Source organism: Macrosteles quadrilineatus, unplaced genomic scaffold (assembly GCF_028750875.1).
Source record: "Macrosteles quadrilineatus isolate MER2022 unplaced genomic scaffold, UCM_ALF_1.0 Scaffold_7__1_contigs__length_78375512, whole genome shotgun sequence".
NCBI lineage: Eukaryota > Metazoa > Arthropoda > Insecta > Hemiptera > Cicadellidae > Macrosteles > Macrosteles quadrilineatus.
Window position 1 is genome coordinate 7,499,606 of NW_026542600.1, and position 19,680 is coordinate 7,519,285.

Sequence of the window (19,680 nt, forward strand, 5' to 3'; positions counted from 1 at the left end):
GCTTAGTGTAAAGTGAAAATGTAACCTGAAAATAAGAACACCCATTAATGCAAAGAAAACCCTTTGTCAAACTTAACAATCAAAAATTCCAGAACACCAACACCCAAAACTGACGTAGTTTTCAAAACTCTCAAAAGTTTTTAACTCACAGAAACATGTTGGGTACAGAATATGCAAAATAGTAGAAAGAACAAGAAGAACGGTATGTAAATACAGTAGAACCCTGGTTAACTGAATTCGGGTTGACCGAAACGGCTCCATAAAATACAGGACTAAAATATAAGTAATACGCAATGTTAAAGGCTTTAGTGTAACTTTAGTTGTTTGGTTTTAAGTATTTCCTAATCCATTGTAACGTTTCTGTAGCTGAAAAAAAAACTCCATTATATAGAAATTGTTTTAAATTCATTTTTCCAACTCACCGTGGTAATACATAGGCTATTTTTAGCATACAATGGGTTAACCGAAAAATTGGTTATTCAAAACGGCTCTCCCCCCTTTTATTTCGGTTACCTGGGGTTATACTGTACTGTACTCAATTAAGTAATATTGTTAAAATATACAAATTATAAACAAAGAACAATTAATTTAATTAACATTTGAAATCAACAATTCTTCTAACCCTGCCATTAAAATAGTTAGACCTTAAACGATATTCTTTAATTAAGAGAATCCAAATATAAACAGTTAAGTAGGAAAACAAATTCCAAAATATTATTGAAATCTCTCAAATTCTAAGGTAATACCACAAAATATTGAGTCTATTAAATGATAGGTTGATTCTAACTTTTCTTTGTAGTTTGTCATCTGAAAACCTTCTGTAGAAAAAAGAGGAAATTGAAGAAGTAAAGAGAAAGAAGAACAGGGAAATAAGGAAATATAAAAAATTGAGATATTACAATAGAATACCTTTTAAGCCAGGACAGTAAGTCTTTTATATGACTAATTTTACAAAAAATTTAATCCAAGTAATAGGAAATTATAAAAGATTGTAAATTTTTTATAATTAACCAAATTTTATGGCTAAACATTGAAATGAAATCACAATATATTCAAACAGTTTTGTTAACAAATAAACAATAGACATCTGGCATAGGTCGCCATATCAGCTTTTGAAATAAGGTAAAATATCTAGCAAGGTATTTAAATTTCAAATAATTAATGATATTTTAAAATTGAAAAATGATCAGTTATGCTCTTGTTTTAATTAAGTCATTGAAATTTATTCAAAATACTTAAGTTTTGTAAAACTATTTTTATTGTGTTCTATTGGACAAGGTGTTGTCAAAAAAGAGTTGATAGGTACAGAGAAGTAAAAGCGATAATAAAATAGTTTTGTAAGAAATATATAATAAAAATTATTTTCTGCTCAGATATAATTGAGCAACTTTTATAATAACTTTTTATTTCACTAAATATAGAGTTAAAGTTAAATATAGGTCAAAGGTATTTAACAATCAAAATCAAAACTTTTTACAATCACTAATTAATTAGTGATAAAGCAATTTTATGTAAAAAAAAACTTTAAAAAATTTAGAAATAAAACATTAGGTTAATCTGAGCAGAGTTTTGAAATGTATATTTAAAAGAAAAGTAGAAATGTTAGTAAGTGTGGATTGAAAGAAATAAAGAAGAACATAAAAGACAGAATATAAGTAAAAGGATAAAAAGATAAATAAAGGGAGAAAGTAGGATGAACATGGTCCAAAGGATTTGACTGGTTATAAAAATGAGGCAAATGTCTCACAGGTTGAAAAAGGATTAGGGTTGAAATAGGAAATCATAGAATTTACAGATTGTTGAAGAATATCCAAAAAGTTTCTTGTGACAGAAGTGGAAGGTGACCGATGAGCAGCACTCCCAATCGAAAACCACCAACTCGAAAAATCGGGGCTGCCCTAACCTCACCTTCAAACTAATATCTTCCTCCTTCTTTTTCTCCTCTTTAACTTTTTCAACCTGTACTTTTTTTGTTGGTTTTAACTGTACTTTAAAGAAAGCTTCCCCACCTACTTTTGGCTTCTTTTCAAGTATTTCAACTTTCTTTACTTTTGCGCCGGATTTGTCAACTTCTACTTTTTCTGAAAGCTTTTCGACAACAGTTTCTTCTTTTTTAGATTTTATCGAAAGCTTTCTCTGTACAGATTCTTCTTCTTTCTTCGTTTCCGTTTTGGTCTGTATTACAGTATAACATGTTTTTCAATCGGACTAACAAATCGGAATAGCTTTACATGTGTTGGTCAGTTATGATTTATATATTGAGTATTACAAGAATTAAAAAGTTAAAACATTGAAATGGAAAAAGACAAATACTTGTGTGTAAAAACATAAAAGTGATTTAAGTTTTACTGAAAAATCATATAGAGCTTTCGAAGAATAATAGTATTTAACTTTAAATGGAACGGTTTTAACAAAGGAAAAATTATCTGTACAAGTTTACTAGTGCTATTATTCTTTACAAAATGATAAATAAAACATAAGGAAGAATATGAATAAAACATTGAATCAAAATCTTTAAGCTGATCTAAAGTTTAACAACTGATGAGATTAATTAGGACAACAGATATTTGTTTTTTTCAAAAAACTAACTTTCTTCATTCGTGGAAACAAGTTTTCTTTCTTTAAATGTATAATTTATAAATATATATAATTTATTTGGCATAAATATCAAATAAACCATAGAAATAATAGCTGAATAACTTTTTCACAGACGTTTGTTTGAAATGGCTAATATTGTTTTGTATAACAGATCAGCCATTGTTTGAAACACCAACAATGTGTAAGCTTTGTTGAAAGCAATAATTTGAAGGAAAGTAAGTAAAAACTAACAATTTTTAATGTTAAGGCGATGAACAAAAACGGCTCATAGTTCATCGCACAAAAGTGACTTTTCAATCCTTGTTGTTTGTAGCATCAGTCATTAAACTTTAGGTTTAACAAAATTTTCTATCTTTGTAATTAAAACATAAATTTGTCTCTTCCTAAATATTACATTCATTAGATTTAGGCCCATCTTAATCTAAGCTCAAAAATTAATAAGTTTTAGTTTTAGAGCTTTACCTTTGAAAATTACAAAAAACAAGAACTACAATTATCATTCTTGGTTCTAAATGTACACATTTGAGTACCTACCATAAAGTGAAAGGGCTAAAATTATATTATTTGAAACAAGATCAACATGAATAATATTGCAAACCTTTGTATCTGATAACTATATAGTCACAAAAATACATTCTGATTTGAAGATAAAATACCTCTGAAAATGGAGGTAAACATTATAAGAATATTTAGTTAACAAAAGCATAAGTTTTCCAATGCTCACCTCTTCCTTTTTAGCTGATAATGTTGTTTTCTTTTCCTCTTTCTTTTCCTCCTTCACCTCCTAAAATCACAAAATTTATTAAATGTTAAAGGAATTAAAAAAGAAAATGAAAAATGTTTTAAAAATACACGTGAGTAAAAAGGAAACAAATAAATAAAAGTACAGCAATTTAAAAAGTAATGAAAATATAAAAAAAAAACTTTGATTAAATACTGTTATAACTAAATAAATAAGATTTACAGAAATTTTAAATATTTACCCTCTATAAAGAAACTTGTACATTTTAAAAATTTGTTACTTTGTTTTAGATTATAGTTATAAGTTTACATTTTGAGTATAAATCCTTCAAAATCACAGAAAATTCCTACATAGAACTGATTTTTACCAAAGAAATTAAAATCCTTATTGTTCCCTATTTTATGTAACCACAATACTTTAATTCACATTGCAATTGTATTTATCATTGAGTATACACGTATGGAGTTGACACTCAATGAGGTCTACCGTTACCTAAACAGCTCTGTTGCAGAGTAGTGTCAGTAGTCCGAACTACGCCACCTCCGGCATGTCGGTAAGTCTGTTTTGTTGTTTTTTAATATTGTGTTTATTGTAGGTTGTAAAGTTGTTTTTGTTGATGAATTTGGTTTGTTTTATTGTAGTTTTGTTGTTTTATAATGCATTTTTAATACTAAATTATTTAAAGGTGCTTAGATGCGCACTGCACTACTGACTGACTACCTCGACCCAAGTGTCAGCGGCATAAAACTACGTTGCCAAAATCGGTAACAACTATTAGCATTATCTGTCCCCTCTTATATGTGTATACTCAATGTTAACATGGAAATCGGTTCAAAGTAATAAGCACATAAACTTAATTTATGTTTTATACTACTTCCAATGTACTGGTAAACTTTGGCACAAATTACGAATTGGTTTGTCAGAAAAAATTTAATAGCCAGAATAAATTTTGACAGAGAAGTAAGATTTGATTACCTTTGGTTCTTTCTTCTTGGCTAAACCGTTTTTCTTTTCGTCTGGTTTGGCCTCAGTTTTCTGCACACCATGCAAAAATTACAGGGTAAAAAGGGAACATGAAACCACAATCACAATATACGATTGGGAAAACAAATTTTGGTTTGTGAGTAGCTTTGTATTTTAGAATTTAAAAATTATATAAATCTTAATTGTGATTTATTGTTCACAAGACTTGTAGGAAAATAATTATTTTGCTACTAATACTCACAAACCATAATTTTACAAGGGAAAAACAAAACACTTGATAAAGACAAAAGGGGAACTTTGAGTTGCATTACCCAATATTACTTAACCAAAACAAAATAATGCGGGGCAAAAGTAAATCAAATGCAAAGTTTACTGACAATATAATTAAAAACCAAAGTAAACACAAAAATCATACACCAAAGTAAATGGCAATAAGATAAACAAGATGCCAAGGTATAGACAAAAAAAGTCGAACACTGGACATGGACTATTACAAAAATGTCAGACCAAAGTCAATTGACAAGGACGAAAAATGCAAACTACTGCAAAAACCAACAATGTAAAATTGAAAGTTCTGGTAGTGTGAAGTTGATTTTTGCTCATATAGCTGATATTATATTCGTATAAGAGACTTTGTGTGTTTACAAGAAGCTCATATAATGCAGTAATTGTTTTTCATTCGTTAAGAAATTAAAGAGGTTGTAAGGCAGGCAGGATGCTGAAAAGGGTGAATGTAAATTAAAATCATTTAGTGATACATTGCAAACATGTTATGAAGACTTAGGTGAAATCCTTCTTTGTACCATAAGTAAAAATACTTGGCGACTTCTTTTCAGGATTATCTACCAGGGTGATTTTTTAGATAAGGTTCGTTTTTGCTTATATATCTGTAGTTTGTATGCTTGTACGCATGAGGCTCCTCGCCGCTTACTGGCATCATTTGTGAACAGAATGACACTATTTGCAGCTCATTAGCTGACATGTACGCTTCAGTAAAAAGGAAAAAAGATTTCATGGTCATTTTTACACTCCATAACCCATTTCCGCACTTTACCCTCGCCATTGCATTAGAGCCATAGCCTTTAGTCGTCTGTTGATTAATGTCGGCATCGGATGTTTCTTGTAATCAAGAAACATATAACTGATCTTATATGGCATGAGGCAGGAGATTCGATAGTTTGACAAATTTTAAAAACACAGTGAAGCGTACATGTCAGCTACAAAGCTGAAAATAGTCTCATTCTGTTCACAATGATGCCAGTAAGTTGCAAGGAGCTTCATTGCAGCAAACGAGCGAACTACGGATCCATACGAAAAAACGGCATTTACTTAAAAAACTGCTCTCATATATGTCAACAAGTTTAAATTCATTTTTGAAATAGATAAGCTAGTCTTCAGTCTCGACTATCCAACTTCGGTTTTCCGACCTTCGGTGTTATCTAATATTTCCTGTGAACGATTGAGTACTGTGAAACTATCAATTTAATAAATGTTAAGATCAGTTTTTTTCATTATTTCTCTCTGAAATCTTTGCTTATCAGACCTTGCCTGGCATGTTTAAGTAGAATAATCAAGAGCATTCTGATTAACTACCGTGATGTTGTGATGTGTATGTTGGACGTTCGGACAATACACATACTACAGCACCAACAGAGCAAATCAACCATATTGGGATGCCTAAGATACAACATGCACTCTAGCAGACGACGACATGGGATGACAGCTTTCTTCTTCCTCGAAAATCATTTAATTACCTCCTCAAACTCAGAATCATGCTCTTCTTCTGAATCAGAAACCTCTTTTGGTCTTGAAACTGCCTCCTGACATAGGATTTTAAACAATAATAGTTAGTATAGTTATTTAAAACATCTTTTTAGTACAGAAGGAATCAGTCGATTCAAATAAGTCTTATTTTTTTGCTAATTTTAGCTCCAAGGGTCATACCTTTCTCAGTGATTCTAGAAACATTGTTATATGATTTGAAATAATTGATCAGTTAGTTTTAAATAAAGTCTCTAGAAGAACAGAGGACAGATTACAAGAAAGTGGTTAATGGAAATTTTAAAAAACTAAATTTTAAATCCTCGGATATTCTGGATAACTCATTTAAAACTTTAATTCCTATTCCTATTAAGTTTTAATAATTAATAAGTTAGAAAAACTACTAATTTATCATTTACATTTACATCAAAATTATACTTCCTTTTGAAAAAAATATTTTTTTAAATGTCTTTGATGTTAAGAACAAAATTAATTTATCTTCAGGGTTTCACCTTGCTGACTTTCATTTTCAAGATTAATTTAGAAGAGTTACGTTTAATCAGTTTTTTCATATCAATAAGCTCACACACATTATGCTCGATATAGCAACAAGTTAAACTAATATTTTAACCAAACTAAGACAAGTCAACCCCTTTTTTTCTTTTAAAACTTCGGTGAAATTATAATTATTACTTTTACTTTATAGATTTAAGAGTTGAATAAAATTTATACCGAAAATACAATCCAGATAAATTTGTAATGCAAATTTATTTATGAGGTTACATAGTGCAAGAATAGAACTTGCAAATGTTTAAAACTAAATTAGTATTCCCATAATAATATTTCTAAGCATTGTGCTCCCAATGCATGACTTAACACAAACACATATTTACAGTGAAAAAGTGAACCACTTTATTCTCACCTTAAGAGAAGGTTTCCTTTGAATTTCTCCTGGTTTTGCTGGTTCAAGTTTTTCCTCCTCCTAGGATAACACATAACATGCTCACACATAAACATTCATGTGACACACATATGTTGTCATGCGTTTCACATACATTGAATCCTTGATGAGTTAGTTTTCAAGGGAGAATTTTTTTTATGTGTAATAGAGGCAAAGACGTTTTGAACATACATGAAATGGTTTTGTTCAAGCAGAATTGGTAAAGTGTATTGATATCAGTTGTTGTAACTGCTTATTTAGCGTTTCAATAGCACAAAAAATAGAGCATTATGATGTACACATTCACTAGTATTAATTATATATTATGTGTCGTCAGTTCCAAATTGTAACTTTTGTTGATGCTACATGTTTCGGCGAGCTGCCATTGTCAAGCATACAGTCCAGAGACTGCCCTAGATTTTACATTGGACAAACGGGGCGAGCATTTAAAACCTGTTATAAAGAACACCGCCTGGATCCAAGAACAGACACACAGAAGTCAACATTTGCCCAACACCATATTGACAGTAATCACGATATGAATGACATTAACACCGGTCTACAAGTTCTACATTACTGTCAAAAAGGAAGTAAAATTGAAGTCTCGGAGGAGTTCAAAATTTATAAATCCATAACAAACCCAGATCACAACAGCCATATCCTCAACGATAAACTACAGTTTAAATAGAACATTATTTTTAACGCCCTACTCCAACAAAGAAACCTATCTGAACAGCTGACCACAACTCATAAAAAAGACAATTCAACTCGATAGCGCTCATTGAACCCTCCGCCGACAGTCTGTTCCCGGTCGTGTAACGGCAATGTTTCGTACCCATAATAGGCCTATCAAACTAAAAGTATTATTTATTTATGTGTCGTGTGTTAAGTGTCATGTGTGTGAACCAACAACAAGCTACACAAGCGGATTTTAAATGTACATTCCTGGACTGTATGTTTGAAAATGGCAGCTCGCTAAAACACGTAGCATCTACGGATGTTACAATTTGGAACTGAAGACAGGTAATATAAAATATGAAATCAATGATTAATACAGTTCCGGGGCTACTACAATGAATTTTAATACACATTCAGTTTTTTTGTGTTTTTTTTCAAGAATTTCGTGATGGGAAAGTAACTAACTGCTGAGTTAGTGAAAGAGTAATTTCAAAAAAATGTTGTTGAAGATGTGAACTATTAGTTAACAAATCAAGGTTCAACTGTAATGTGTATGCTAAATATGGTTTAACACTTATGTATACATTAACCTATATTGAAAATTAGGTTTATTTTAATACAGATATTGTTAAATTACTAATGTTTTTGGGTAGACTCGACTGTTTTATAGCTTGTAAATATTTTGTGAAAATGTGACCCATAATTTTTACATAAATTGTCAATAATCATTATAAGTCATAACACAACACTCATTTTATAGCTCATGATTCAAAATCATGATTATAGGCTATAAGACTTTCCAGATTAGTCATTTAGTGTATACTTTTGTTAAAAATGTAGATGAAAATGTCATGACTTCACAACATGTTTTTCATAATAATGTTATTTATTATGGTCTCTTCAATCATCAAGAGATATTTACAAACAATCATCAAGAGATAATCATCTATAGACAATCATCAAGAGATAATCATCTATGGACAATCATCAAGAGATAATCAGCTATTGACAATCATCAAGAGACAATGAATCGTCAAGAGACAATCATCTACATACAATAATCTAGAGACAATCATCAAGAGATAATCATCTATAGACTATCATCAAGAGACAACCGTTCGGAAAAACTTATAGTGAAGTCTAATTTAACTGCAATTCATAAAATGTACCTTGATTGAAGGTTTCCTTAGTGTGTCTGTGGGTTTAGCAGATTCTGGCTGCTCCTGCATTCACAATAACAAACATACAATTCAGTCACAGCAGGCAATACAGTTTACAAACACATCAAAACATATAAGTCACCTTAAGTGTAAAGGTCTCAAGTTGAAGCTCACGTGTTTTTTTTTACTTATCTTAAAGTTAAGTGAGGTGCTTTAAATGTGCGAAAAATTACATTTAATTAAATCAGATGATGATTTTATTTGTTTTTCTTCCAGGAATCATGATTTTATATTTTTTATCGTTGTTACAACTGAAAAACTAAAATGTGCTGAAATTTAAACACATGTTCAAAATAACAGTAAAAAACATGATTTGTGTTAGTTACTTAGTAACAGACAAAAATCAAACACATTGAAATAAGCTTAAACATGCAGCAGTGGGATTTTACAATCAACAGTTTGTTTAAATTTGATTTGTTAAATGTGGGTGCTTAAAATTATGAAATGTATTTATATAAAGGGTGTAACTATAAAAATAGGCCCACTATTTAAAGAAGTGCTTGTATAATTACTTATTTTTGTGTATCATATATTAAAATGTTTAGAGCTCAATTGATGGTTGTGTTTAACATGGGGTACTCATAAGGCATTTTGCTGAGGTAATTTTTAAGTTGGTTCGGTAAATTCAAAATTGTATGTATCAAACTTTCCTCGTGGATTGTGCAAGCAAAAGGAAATACAAAATTCTCCATCGGCTTGTAAAAAATTGCGAAGAACTTCTGTAAGCCATGAGTTTGACAAAGCAATTGACAATATTCAACAGCTAAAAGCTTTACCATTATTATAAGTATCCATCAATAGAACAACAAATACAAACCACGACAAAAAACTAAGAAACTGATCAACTGGCATAGATTTAGAAGCTTAATACTTTCAGATAAAATTTCAGAAGCACCAACATTTTGTAAGCTTTCAAATATAATTTCTACTTCAACAACAAAATATACCAATAACGTTTCATATGGAACCAAATAAGCACCAGATTTCAACTCCTACTATAAAATATACCAAAAGGCTTTATAACGGACAAGGACAATCACTTTGCGCTGAGAACAGACAAAATTAACAAAGAATACAGATTCTACGGCAGATAAGAGTTCTACTGCGCAGCGTTGAGTTACCTTTCCAACGTTTTGTAACTCTACCATTTCCGACTCTTCTTCTTCCTCGTCAGAACTCGGAACAAATGCCATCGGATCATATCGTCTGATCTAATAAACTCTAGTGTTAATATTGTCAAATTATAACTTGTTTAAATAGTGTATTTAATTTTTATCTATTTTTTTACAGATTATGACTAACTGAATGAGATAGATAAAAAATTAAAAAAATACATTTAAAAAAAATGCATATAACTATCCAACAAAATTCCAAAATTAGAAAAGAATTATTCAAAAATTTAACTAATTGAATAGATAGAGATGTAGTTATTGATTGGAATTGAGGATTGACAAATTTAAGTTTGTTGTACGATGTGTAAAATAGTACCTTTGGCTGTTCAACAGGTTTGGCAGTGGTGGCAGGTTTAGTTGGTTCTGGTTCGGGTTTCTTTACCTCCGGTATTGTTTTTTCCTAAAGCATGCAAAGTAGAATTAAGTTATTGTTAGGTTAGTACCATCTAATTCCTTCAGTGAAAATGTTAGATACAATAATAACCAGATTATTTATTAATTCCCATTTTTTCATTGTGACAACAGTCATCTTAAATCAGCTGACATTTACTAAATAACCTTTTGATCTGCATTTGTTATGATTTGGAGTGGTAAGTTGTTTAGCGGTATTTTTAGCTTTTTGCGTAACTGGTATATCTGAGCTATGTTTTCTGTCAATGGTGCAAAAGATACACACTTAACAATATTTATTGCCCTATTAACTACATAAAATGTAATTCCTATATAAGAATCAAAATGTTTATTATATTTTTATCAACAGATTGGCATCATGCAATGACAGGACATTTTTAATAGTTTAAGACTAGATGAAAATATTGTTAAAAGCAAAAAATGGCACAATAAATATTACGGCCCCTATAATTATTCCATGAATGGTCTCTTAATTTATTATTTTAAGTATGTTGAGTTGCATGAGGAGGTTTAAACTATTTTGAATTTGACTATACAAATTTGTATTTGTTAATAAAATAATAAGTTTTAATCGATATAAGAACCTTTGTTAGAATGTTCATATTCCACACATAGATCAGATCACATATACATGCTTTGATAACTGGTCCTTACAGTTTTACAGGCTACATAACAAATATGATTACTGGTTATACTACATTCTTGATTGTTTATCTTAAACATTTATTGGTTAAATACAAAAGCACTATTTACAAAGCTATTTATGATCATAAGTTGACTCTCAATTGAATCATACCCTCTTCATGGAATCATAACTCTACTACGACATGTGAATCTGTATGAAAGACAAAGTACAAATGAAGGTGAAGATGTCAAAAGTCCTACAGGTTCAGAATGGTGTTTCTATGGGAAAGTGTTACGTGAATGGATTTATTTTGTGAGTGGGTTTGTCAAATACTGTGAAAAGGCAAAGAGTAATGTAAAATGTACCTTTGTAAGAAGTGTTTCCTCTTTGGTTGTTTCCCTAGGTTTTGTTTCGTGTTTAGGTTTGTCCTCAAATTGTGTTTTATCTGAATCAGAAGCGTTTACTGATGTTTTAGCTTCCTTTGAGATTGGTGTGGATTTGGTTGCTTCGCTTTTGTTGTCTTCTGATTTTATTTCCTCTTGTTCAGGTTTAGTTTTGGATGATTCGGATGTTGTTTTTTGTGGTTGTGGTTCGGATTTCACTTTTTCTGTTTCTGTTTTTGTTTTTGTTTCTTGTTCGGTTCTCATTTGATCAATAGTTTTGGATGGTTCGGGTGTTGTTTTTCCGGTTTTTTGTGGTTGTGGTTCAGATTTTACTTTTTCTGTTTCTGTTTTTGTTTTTGTTTCTTGTTCGGTTCTCTTTTGATCAATATTTTTGGATGATTCGGATGTTGTTTTTTGTGGTTGTGGTTCGGATTTTACTTTTTCTGATTCTGTTTTTGTTTTTGTTTCTTGTTCGGTTCTCTTTTGATCAATAGTTTTGGATGATTCGGATGTTGTTTTTTGTGGTTGTGGTTCGGATTTTACTTTTTCTGTTTCTGTTTTTGCTTTTGTTTCTTGTTCGGTTCTCTTTTGATCATTAGTTTTGGATGGTTCGGGTGTTGTTTTTCCGGTTTTTTGTGGTTGTGGTTCAGATTTTACTTTTTCTGTTTCTGTTTTTGTTTTTGTTTCTTGTTCGGTTCTCTTTTGATCAATAGTCTTCGGTTCGGTAGGGTTTTCTGAAGGTTTTAATTTCTCTGTGTCTTTTTCTACAGTTTTCTGTTCATGTTCATTTTCCTCGGGTTTGGGTTTATTTGTCTTCAGTTTATCAGTTTTGTTGTTTTGTGATTTATAATTACCGTCCTCATTTTTAACTTTCTCATTTAGTTTATCAGTTTTGTTGTTTTGTGATTCATAATTACCGTCCTCATTTTTAACTTTCTCATTTAGTTTATCAGTTTTGTTGTTTTGTGATTTATAATTACCGTCCTCATTTTTAACTTTCTCATTTAGTTTATCAGTTTTGTTGTTTTGTGATTCATAATTACCGTCCTCATTTTTAACTTTCTCATTTAGTTTATCAGTTTTGTTGTTTTGTGATTTATAATTACCGTCCTCATTTTTAACTTTCTCATTTAGTTTATCAGTTTTGTTGTTTTGTGATTTATAATTACCGTCCTCATTTTTAACTTTCTCATTTAGTTTATCAGTTTTGTTGTTTTGTGATTTATAATTACCGTCCTCATTTTTAACTTTCTCATTTTCCGTTATGGATTTTTCAGAGTCAGCTTTGTTGTCTCCCTAAATCACACAACACAACCATGCTAAGCACATTTGGTTTTAAACATAAAACGAAAAAATGTGTATAACACTATAGTTTATGGCTAAAAGCTAATAGTTATAGTTACAAAAAATATATATTTATATACAGGGTCTGCCTTTTAAAATAAGTGGCGTAAGCTATTGAAAAGCATATAGTGTAGTCTTATATACATGAGAAAACTTGAATGGATAGCATTAAAGTGAAATTTAAAATCAAAACCATTTTGAAAGAGTGTAAGAAATGTAATATAAAGACTATTTAATGGATTTACCTTAATGGAAGGTTTCCTCTCTGGTTCCTTTGGCTTAGGAACTTCAGGTTTTATTCCATCCTAAATAAACAAGATATTCACAATGTGTCATTTGTTAATGTTATTGTTGATAGTTAATAAATAGGCTTGTGGATGTGAAAATCGTTTGAATATATTTCAGAATAAATGTCTGAACAAATGTTTACGGTCCTAGGTTAAGGATGATTAGATAACACAATGATGAAAATGTTATTCACAAACAGAAATATGTATCATAGTTTGGTAGTTTTACTATTAATTCTGTTATAAATTATAATAGACAAATGTCATTTTGGTGTTGTATTTGCTATATGTAAAATTACACTGAACAAGCTATAGCTTGGTAAACTAGCCCTCCACTAGATATGAAACAAATGGAATGTAAATTAAGAAAGATATTTTTTGGGGAAAAACAGAATCACACAATCTATCCTTAGTGTTTAGTTCAAACGAATCTCTTTTTAAAAGACAAAAATGTTTTGAAAAAAAACTTTTACCAGTAAAAAATAAAGTAGCTTTGAATTAATGGAAACACTTTTTACGTTCTCAAATAAATTTGTAAAGTTAAATGTACAAAATATTAAGATTTGATAATAAATTTATATTTCTAATTTCTGCTAAAGAACTGTTTATACAGTGAAAGTTCAATAACAAGATTCTCAATGGCAAGTCAATCATGACAAAAAGTGTCATTTTCTAATACTCTTCATTTTGTACTACCTACCCAAAATCACATACTGCAAACTTCAACAACCTCGATAACAAGTCTTATTTGATAATCCCCAAGAGAGACTTGCTATCAAGGTTTTACTTTACAACCAAAATGAGGCCAACATACAACAAATTTTGTGATTGAAAAACTAAAAACTAAAGCAATGTATTAATTATTTTTGCTATGTCTGAAGCATTGTTAAAATGTGAAAATGCAAATCACAAAAATATCAAATGTCAACCTATGAGTTATATTCTAGGTGCAAGTATTGTAGTGTGAGAACTAAACGACTATAGGCCTATGTACAATATAATATGAACTTATACAACTCTATAATAGTTAGAAGCAATACTTTTGCAATGGATGGATTTATAGTCTGCATTTATTCCTGTTTAAACATGTTAGATCTGTAGATGAACAAATTTTGGGTTATAAAAATCTAACAATATTTGATCATTCAATCATAAAAATTTGACAGTTTGATTGACATGGTATTTGTAAAAAATATTAGATATAAAATAAATTTATAGTTTTTTAAAGCTAAAAATTTTTAATAAAAAAAACTTATACAGAACTGGTACAAACAATCACATAGAGCACACAGAACAGAATTGACTCTATGTCCACCTACCAGTTACATGATAAAAATTATGTGTCACAAAAAACATTAATGAATACAATACTGAATAAAGATATAGAATGATGATCTCCGGACAAAATAAAAGAAAGCAATGAAGTAAACGTCAAACCTGAAGTGTCAGCTCCGAAGAGCGACTCCAGTGGTAAAGGGTTCCATCACACGCGTCCAAACACAACTCGCAAACCCAACTGGCGTTCTCTCCATAAACTGATTGAATATCAGCCAGCTGGCTAAGGTGGCTGGCAGGGGGGAAGAATGCGAAATCCGATCTATTCGTGTAGCTATAGACCGATGAATAGCCACAGTAATAGCCTCATGAATAGCTACCAGCACCCAGCCCACAATTACAGGTAAGGCTACACATCCTTTGGCAGAAGAATTATGAACAGCCCACCAGCCAACGCCATTAAGTCCCACCGAAACTTATGACGGATCCGAAATAAAAATCGTCGATAATAGGCGCGAGATGTACGCGAGATAAGCGTTTGCCAACCATCTGATAGTGTTTACGGATCCGTGTCGGTTTGTCGTGATTCATTACTGTTGTAAAATACAAGCTGCATTATGTGATCTGGCAACGTCCCTCGTCCTATTCGCGGCATTAATGATACTTCCAACCCATTAGTAAAAATACACTGATAGATTAACATCTCAATTATGAAATGTTAGCCACCGGATCATGTCACATTGTTTGTACTAAACACCCAATTAAAACCGAAAGCCGACTTATAGATGGTTCATTGTGTCTCAGGACTCTTATGTAATAGATGGTCAATGTTTGGACGCTTACCATTGATACTGCTGATTCTAGTTTGAGAAAGCCTTGGAGATAATTATTTATAGGGTGTGTAGTTTTAGCGATGATTAAGAGAACTCTTAAGGAAAAAACGCAACAAAATTAGTAATTTACTTTAGAATTAACTGACTGTCAAAAATTTAATTTGCGTGTTTCTTAGCCGGTAAGTGGTTTTTTAATACTATAGAACCTACGATAGATCTAAAATAAAGAAGTATCCGCAATAATAGGTGCAGTATTTAAAAAATAACAGGTTGTTGGCTATCTAATAATGTTTACAGATCCATGTCAATCAAAATTGTTGTGTGTAAGTAATGTAAATGTATTTAAAATACAGTACAGTATAATAAACGAAAATAAAAAGCACTTTGTGTGCAAGAATTACTTAAAACTATACTTTTATCAATAAAAAGGAGAAATATCAAGGTATGAAAATCCTCACCCACTGTGACTATCTATGGAAATATGAATATGAAAGGAAGAGTCATTGAGTTTGAAACTGAAACTATTTTATAAGTACAGATGAGAATATCTAGTAGTTATGTTTCAATATGATGTTATCCCAGACAAAACTAGTTTATGATTAAGATTATAAATGCTGTAAACTACTTTATGAGAGCTTTCTTATTCTTGTCCACGAGAAACGTTTAAAGTCTATTTGTTTGTTACAACCCTAAATAAAGGTCCGCAATCCATTAAAAGCTGGTTTCAAAACAATCACACAAAAGAACTGGACTTGATTCAAATGGATTTTGTTATTGTATTGCTTGCCTATTCTTAAACCATTTAACTCGACTATAAAGTATACTAAAGAAAGGGATTGTGTCATTTTGCAACCATATCTAACTCGTTTAATGTTAGTTCTAAAACTGAATATGTGTCTAATGTCTACCTTTACTGGTTTTGTGTCAGTCTTCTTAGTTCCCTGAGTTTTAATTTCCACGACTGATTCTTCACTCTGCATCAACAATGGAAGCATGAAAGGTTAGATGCATTCACATGACATGGATGTATAACGATTTGTGATTGTATACGTTTTATAATTTTAGCCAAGCCTTTTATAACTATGTGTCTTATAAAAATTGTGTTCTTTGTTATACAAAAAAGCTTGTTATATATACATTTATATACATAAGAAACATATTGTACTCTCAATTAGCTCTATTCTTGTATTTACAATTAGAATAAGAAATATTTGATTTGATGTTTCAAATCTAAAGAGAAATGTATGTCACTGAAATGTAATATAGTTCAAAAATAAAAGTTACCAGTTTTTAATGTGTAAAAAAAAACTTTTTTTGTGAGAAAGTTTAACAAAACTATTATTTATACTACTGTGCTAGTATTTATTTTTCTTACATTAGATATTTTATAAATAATGTTATTACCTCGGTTTCCGATTCCTCTGGGGTTTCAATTATTGGCTCCTTATCTTTGTGTATGTCATTTACCTCAGTCTGTTTACAATGTACAATATTAGTCACATGTAACATAATTGGTTATACAAATATGTGGTAAAAGTGTACAAAATATTCAATCAAGTAATTGTGTGATCATTAGACTAGATCAATCGCTAAACTGTTGATTACAATCAAAGCCAATGGTTATCACAGATAGTATTATATTAAATTATATGTTTTTTGTACTAAAACATCATTAGGTATTTCTAGTGTTGGAATTTGTATCATATTTAGGTTTTTGAGCATTTTTGAAATTGTAACAGCACTATCACTCACTGTTTATCAAGAAAATATAACTCAATTTAAATATTCTTTATTAACATTAATATGATCAAAATATGTGTTTTAAAGTTAGATCAACACTCAAATGACTGTTAAAGTTACATTAATTACAACTTTAAATGGTAGAATTTTTTTGTGATGTATTAAACATTGAAAAGCATATACATAGTCCTAACATGAAGTTATGAACATATTAATGACAGTAACAGTGATACTAAAGTTAGTCCTAACATTAGACCACTAAATGTGTAAGTTCTGTAAAGTATTGGTGTAGATTTTCTACGTACCTTTTTCGCTGGAGTTGGTTTCTTATCATCAACCTTTTCATCTTTAGGAGTCTAGAAGCATGCGACAATGTTAACACAGACATTCAAACAATAACACTTGTAATAACACTAATAATCATATATGAAGTAAATCGTGTAAAATTAGTTTAACATTTGATAGTTTATATTTTGGATAATGTATGTGATTTTTCTGAGAATTCATTTTTACAACCTGTGACTTGAGGTTGCTTGATGAAACACAAAACAACAAAACACATAAAAATCAGTTTCTGTACACGACAATTTTACAATGAACAAAAACACTACTCATAACCTACCTGAAAAAAGTATACAGCTTATTGATCAACAAAAACACAAAAACAATTGCAAAATGCATAAATATAAATATGCATGCAAATTTTAAAGAATTGTCACGGTTGATTTCTGACAAAAACATTCAATACCAAAATGCATAGATATATGCAAAACCTTTCTTGAACAAATCTGAATCAGACATTGGCACAGTGGATTGATAAACAAAAAAGGGTAAAAACATTCAATTGAAAAATGCATAGGAATATGCACAACCCTTGTAGAACAATTCTGAACAAAAACAACAAAATTGTGCCACCACCAAGTCAAAAAAGTTGGAAATATTTTGAATTTTAAAATTGTTTCAAATAGTTTTATGCAACAAATCCTTTTTTTACACCATTTTTACTCACCACTTTCTTCTTTTCTACAATCTCCTCCCTCTGAAATAAACCAAACAAATTAATCATAATAATTCAGGTAGACATTTAATTACATTGTCCTAGATAATACACAATTGAAAAAAAAGTTAAACAAAAATTAAATTAAATACATAATTAAATAAAAACTAGAATTGTCAACACACTATGTTTAACAAAAAGTAAATATAAATTTGTTTAATAGCACTTGGAACATATATTTACATTTATACTGTTTTAACAAGACACCAATATTTGATTGGACACTCCGATCGTCATCAGACCCAATAAGTGAATGAAGTCTGTTGGGTCTGATGATGATTGGAGTGTCCAATTGAAATTGATCATCATCACCATCTTTCATATATTTACCATCTTTTAAAACAGTATAAGTGTAAGTTTTATACAGAAACTATAGATACCTACCAGTAAATGTATGGTTAAAGAGTTATTAGATGATTTTAAATTAATTTCTGTAAAATCAATAAAACCTAATATGGTGATTAAGAATTTGATTTACCGATTTTTAGGATGTAGTTTTGCCAGACTCTTAGGTACTCTTAGGTAGGCTGTAGGACTGAAAGCAACATTGGAAATCTAATATCCAAAAAAGTGTTCAAATTTTGAAAAAATAATATTAAAAATATTTTAAAATTGATAAGCAACTATAATGGAAACTTAGGCAGAAAAGTTATGTTCACACTTTTTAATAATCCATATCTTACCTTTTCCACTTTGGAGGAGGTTTTTTCCGTCTTCGTTTCCACCACCTTAAAGAAAATTGATAAATGTTAAACAAACCCAACAATTTACAAGAGATTAGAAATGAAGTGATCTTAAGATAGTGAGTTATCAAACAGCTAAAACATTTGTTTATAAAAAAAGTGATTCTATCACAAATGTTAAGTCTGTAAATGTGTACAAATACAAATAGAGTAACAAAAATCAAACTTGAATGTACTGTAGCTTTGACTTGCATCATAGTCAAGAACTCATTTTCAAAATTTTTTTACTAATGACATCAAGTGTTAGTTCAACAGACGTTTTACTAATCTGAGGTAGTTCTAATTCTAGAGGGAGTTAAATCGTGTAAGGTTCATTGCTACAGTTAAAGGTGTAGCTGCAAATAGTTTCTGGCTGCGTTTAATACAACTATTATTCATTTTAATAAGTGTCCCATCTGAACTACAGTTGCGCCTAACTACTTAACTCATACTCTCAAAATAGCCAACACGTGTAAAACTGCTTGTACCAAGGTTGTGGATTAGATTAAATTTATATGTTTAAACTTTTCGGTCAGTCTCGCAATGTGTGAGATTACAAGAAAACTGTGAGTAAATGAATTTATATGCTTAAGGAAATTATTGAAAATTTTAGGAGCAAATGAAAGTTATTTGAAGAAAACAGAAACTGTTCAATGATTTTGGCAGAGGAGGTTCCTATTTTAGAGGTCGGTAGTGACCCTGTTTTGGGGTTTGATTTTGTTCTGCCAAGAAATTTTTATCAGTAGGCCTACGGTTTCAATCAACATGTTCTAGATCGGATGGCCTATCTTTGCTGGATACTGTCCAGAATCAACATAGCATTTTCACAATACTTGGATTCGTGTTTTTACTAGGTTAAATATAAACTAACGAAAAAATAGATGATTTTCACAGTTATAAACGTATTA

At 30.3% G+C, this 19,680-nt stretch overlaps 1 protein-coding gene across 50 annotated transcripts in view; it reads right to left on the bottom strand.

The window, feature by feature from the left end:
- Positions 1-19,680, bottom strand: part of LOC128998717 (twitchin) — a 236,502-nt gene that overhangs the window by 158,543 nt on the left and 58,279 nt on the right. For 16 of the 50 annotated variants that reach the window (XM_054424991.1, XM_054424988.1, XM_054424999.1 and 13 more), the window contains 15 exons: positions 18,734-18,778; positions 18,003-18,032; positions 17,299-17,349; positions 16,658-16,726; positions 16,162-16,227; positions 13,104-13,163; positions 11,497-12,810; positions 10,412-10,495; positions 10,045-10,134; positions 8,873-8,926; positions 7,008-7,067; positions 6,079-6,144; positions 4,316-4,375; positions 3,323-3,382; positions 1,909-2,175 (listed from right to left, as the gene is read on the bottom strand). In XM_054424991.1, the coding sequence (XP_054280966.1) occupies positions 1,909-2,175; positions 3,323-3,382; positions 4,316-4,375; positions 6,079-6,144; positions 7,008-7,067; positions 8,873-8,926; positions 10,045-10,134; positions 10,412-10,495; positions 11,497-12,810; positions 13,104-13,163; positions 16,162-16,227; positions 16,658-16,726; positions 17,299-17,349; positions 18,003-18,032; positions 18,734-18,778 (2,376 nt within the window). Of the gene's footprint in view, positions 1-1,908; positions 2,176-3,322; positions 3,383-4,315; positions 4,376-6,078; positions 6,145-7,007; positions 7,068-8,872; positions 8,927-10,044; positions 10,135-10,411; positions 10,496-11,496; positions 12,811-13,103; positions 13,164-14,582; positions 14,782-16,161; positions 16,228-16,657; positions 16,727-17,298; positions 17,350-18,002; positions 18,033-18,733; positions 18,779-19,680 lie in introns of those variants that run through there. The other 34 variants (XM_054425030.1, XM_054425029.1, XM_054425028.1 and 31 more) reach the window with 25 other exon arrangements.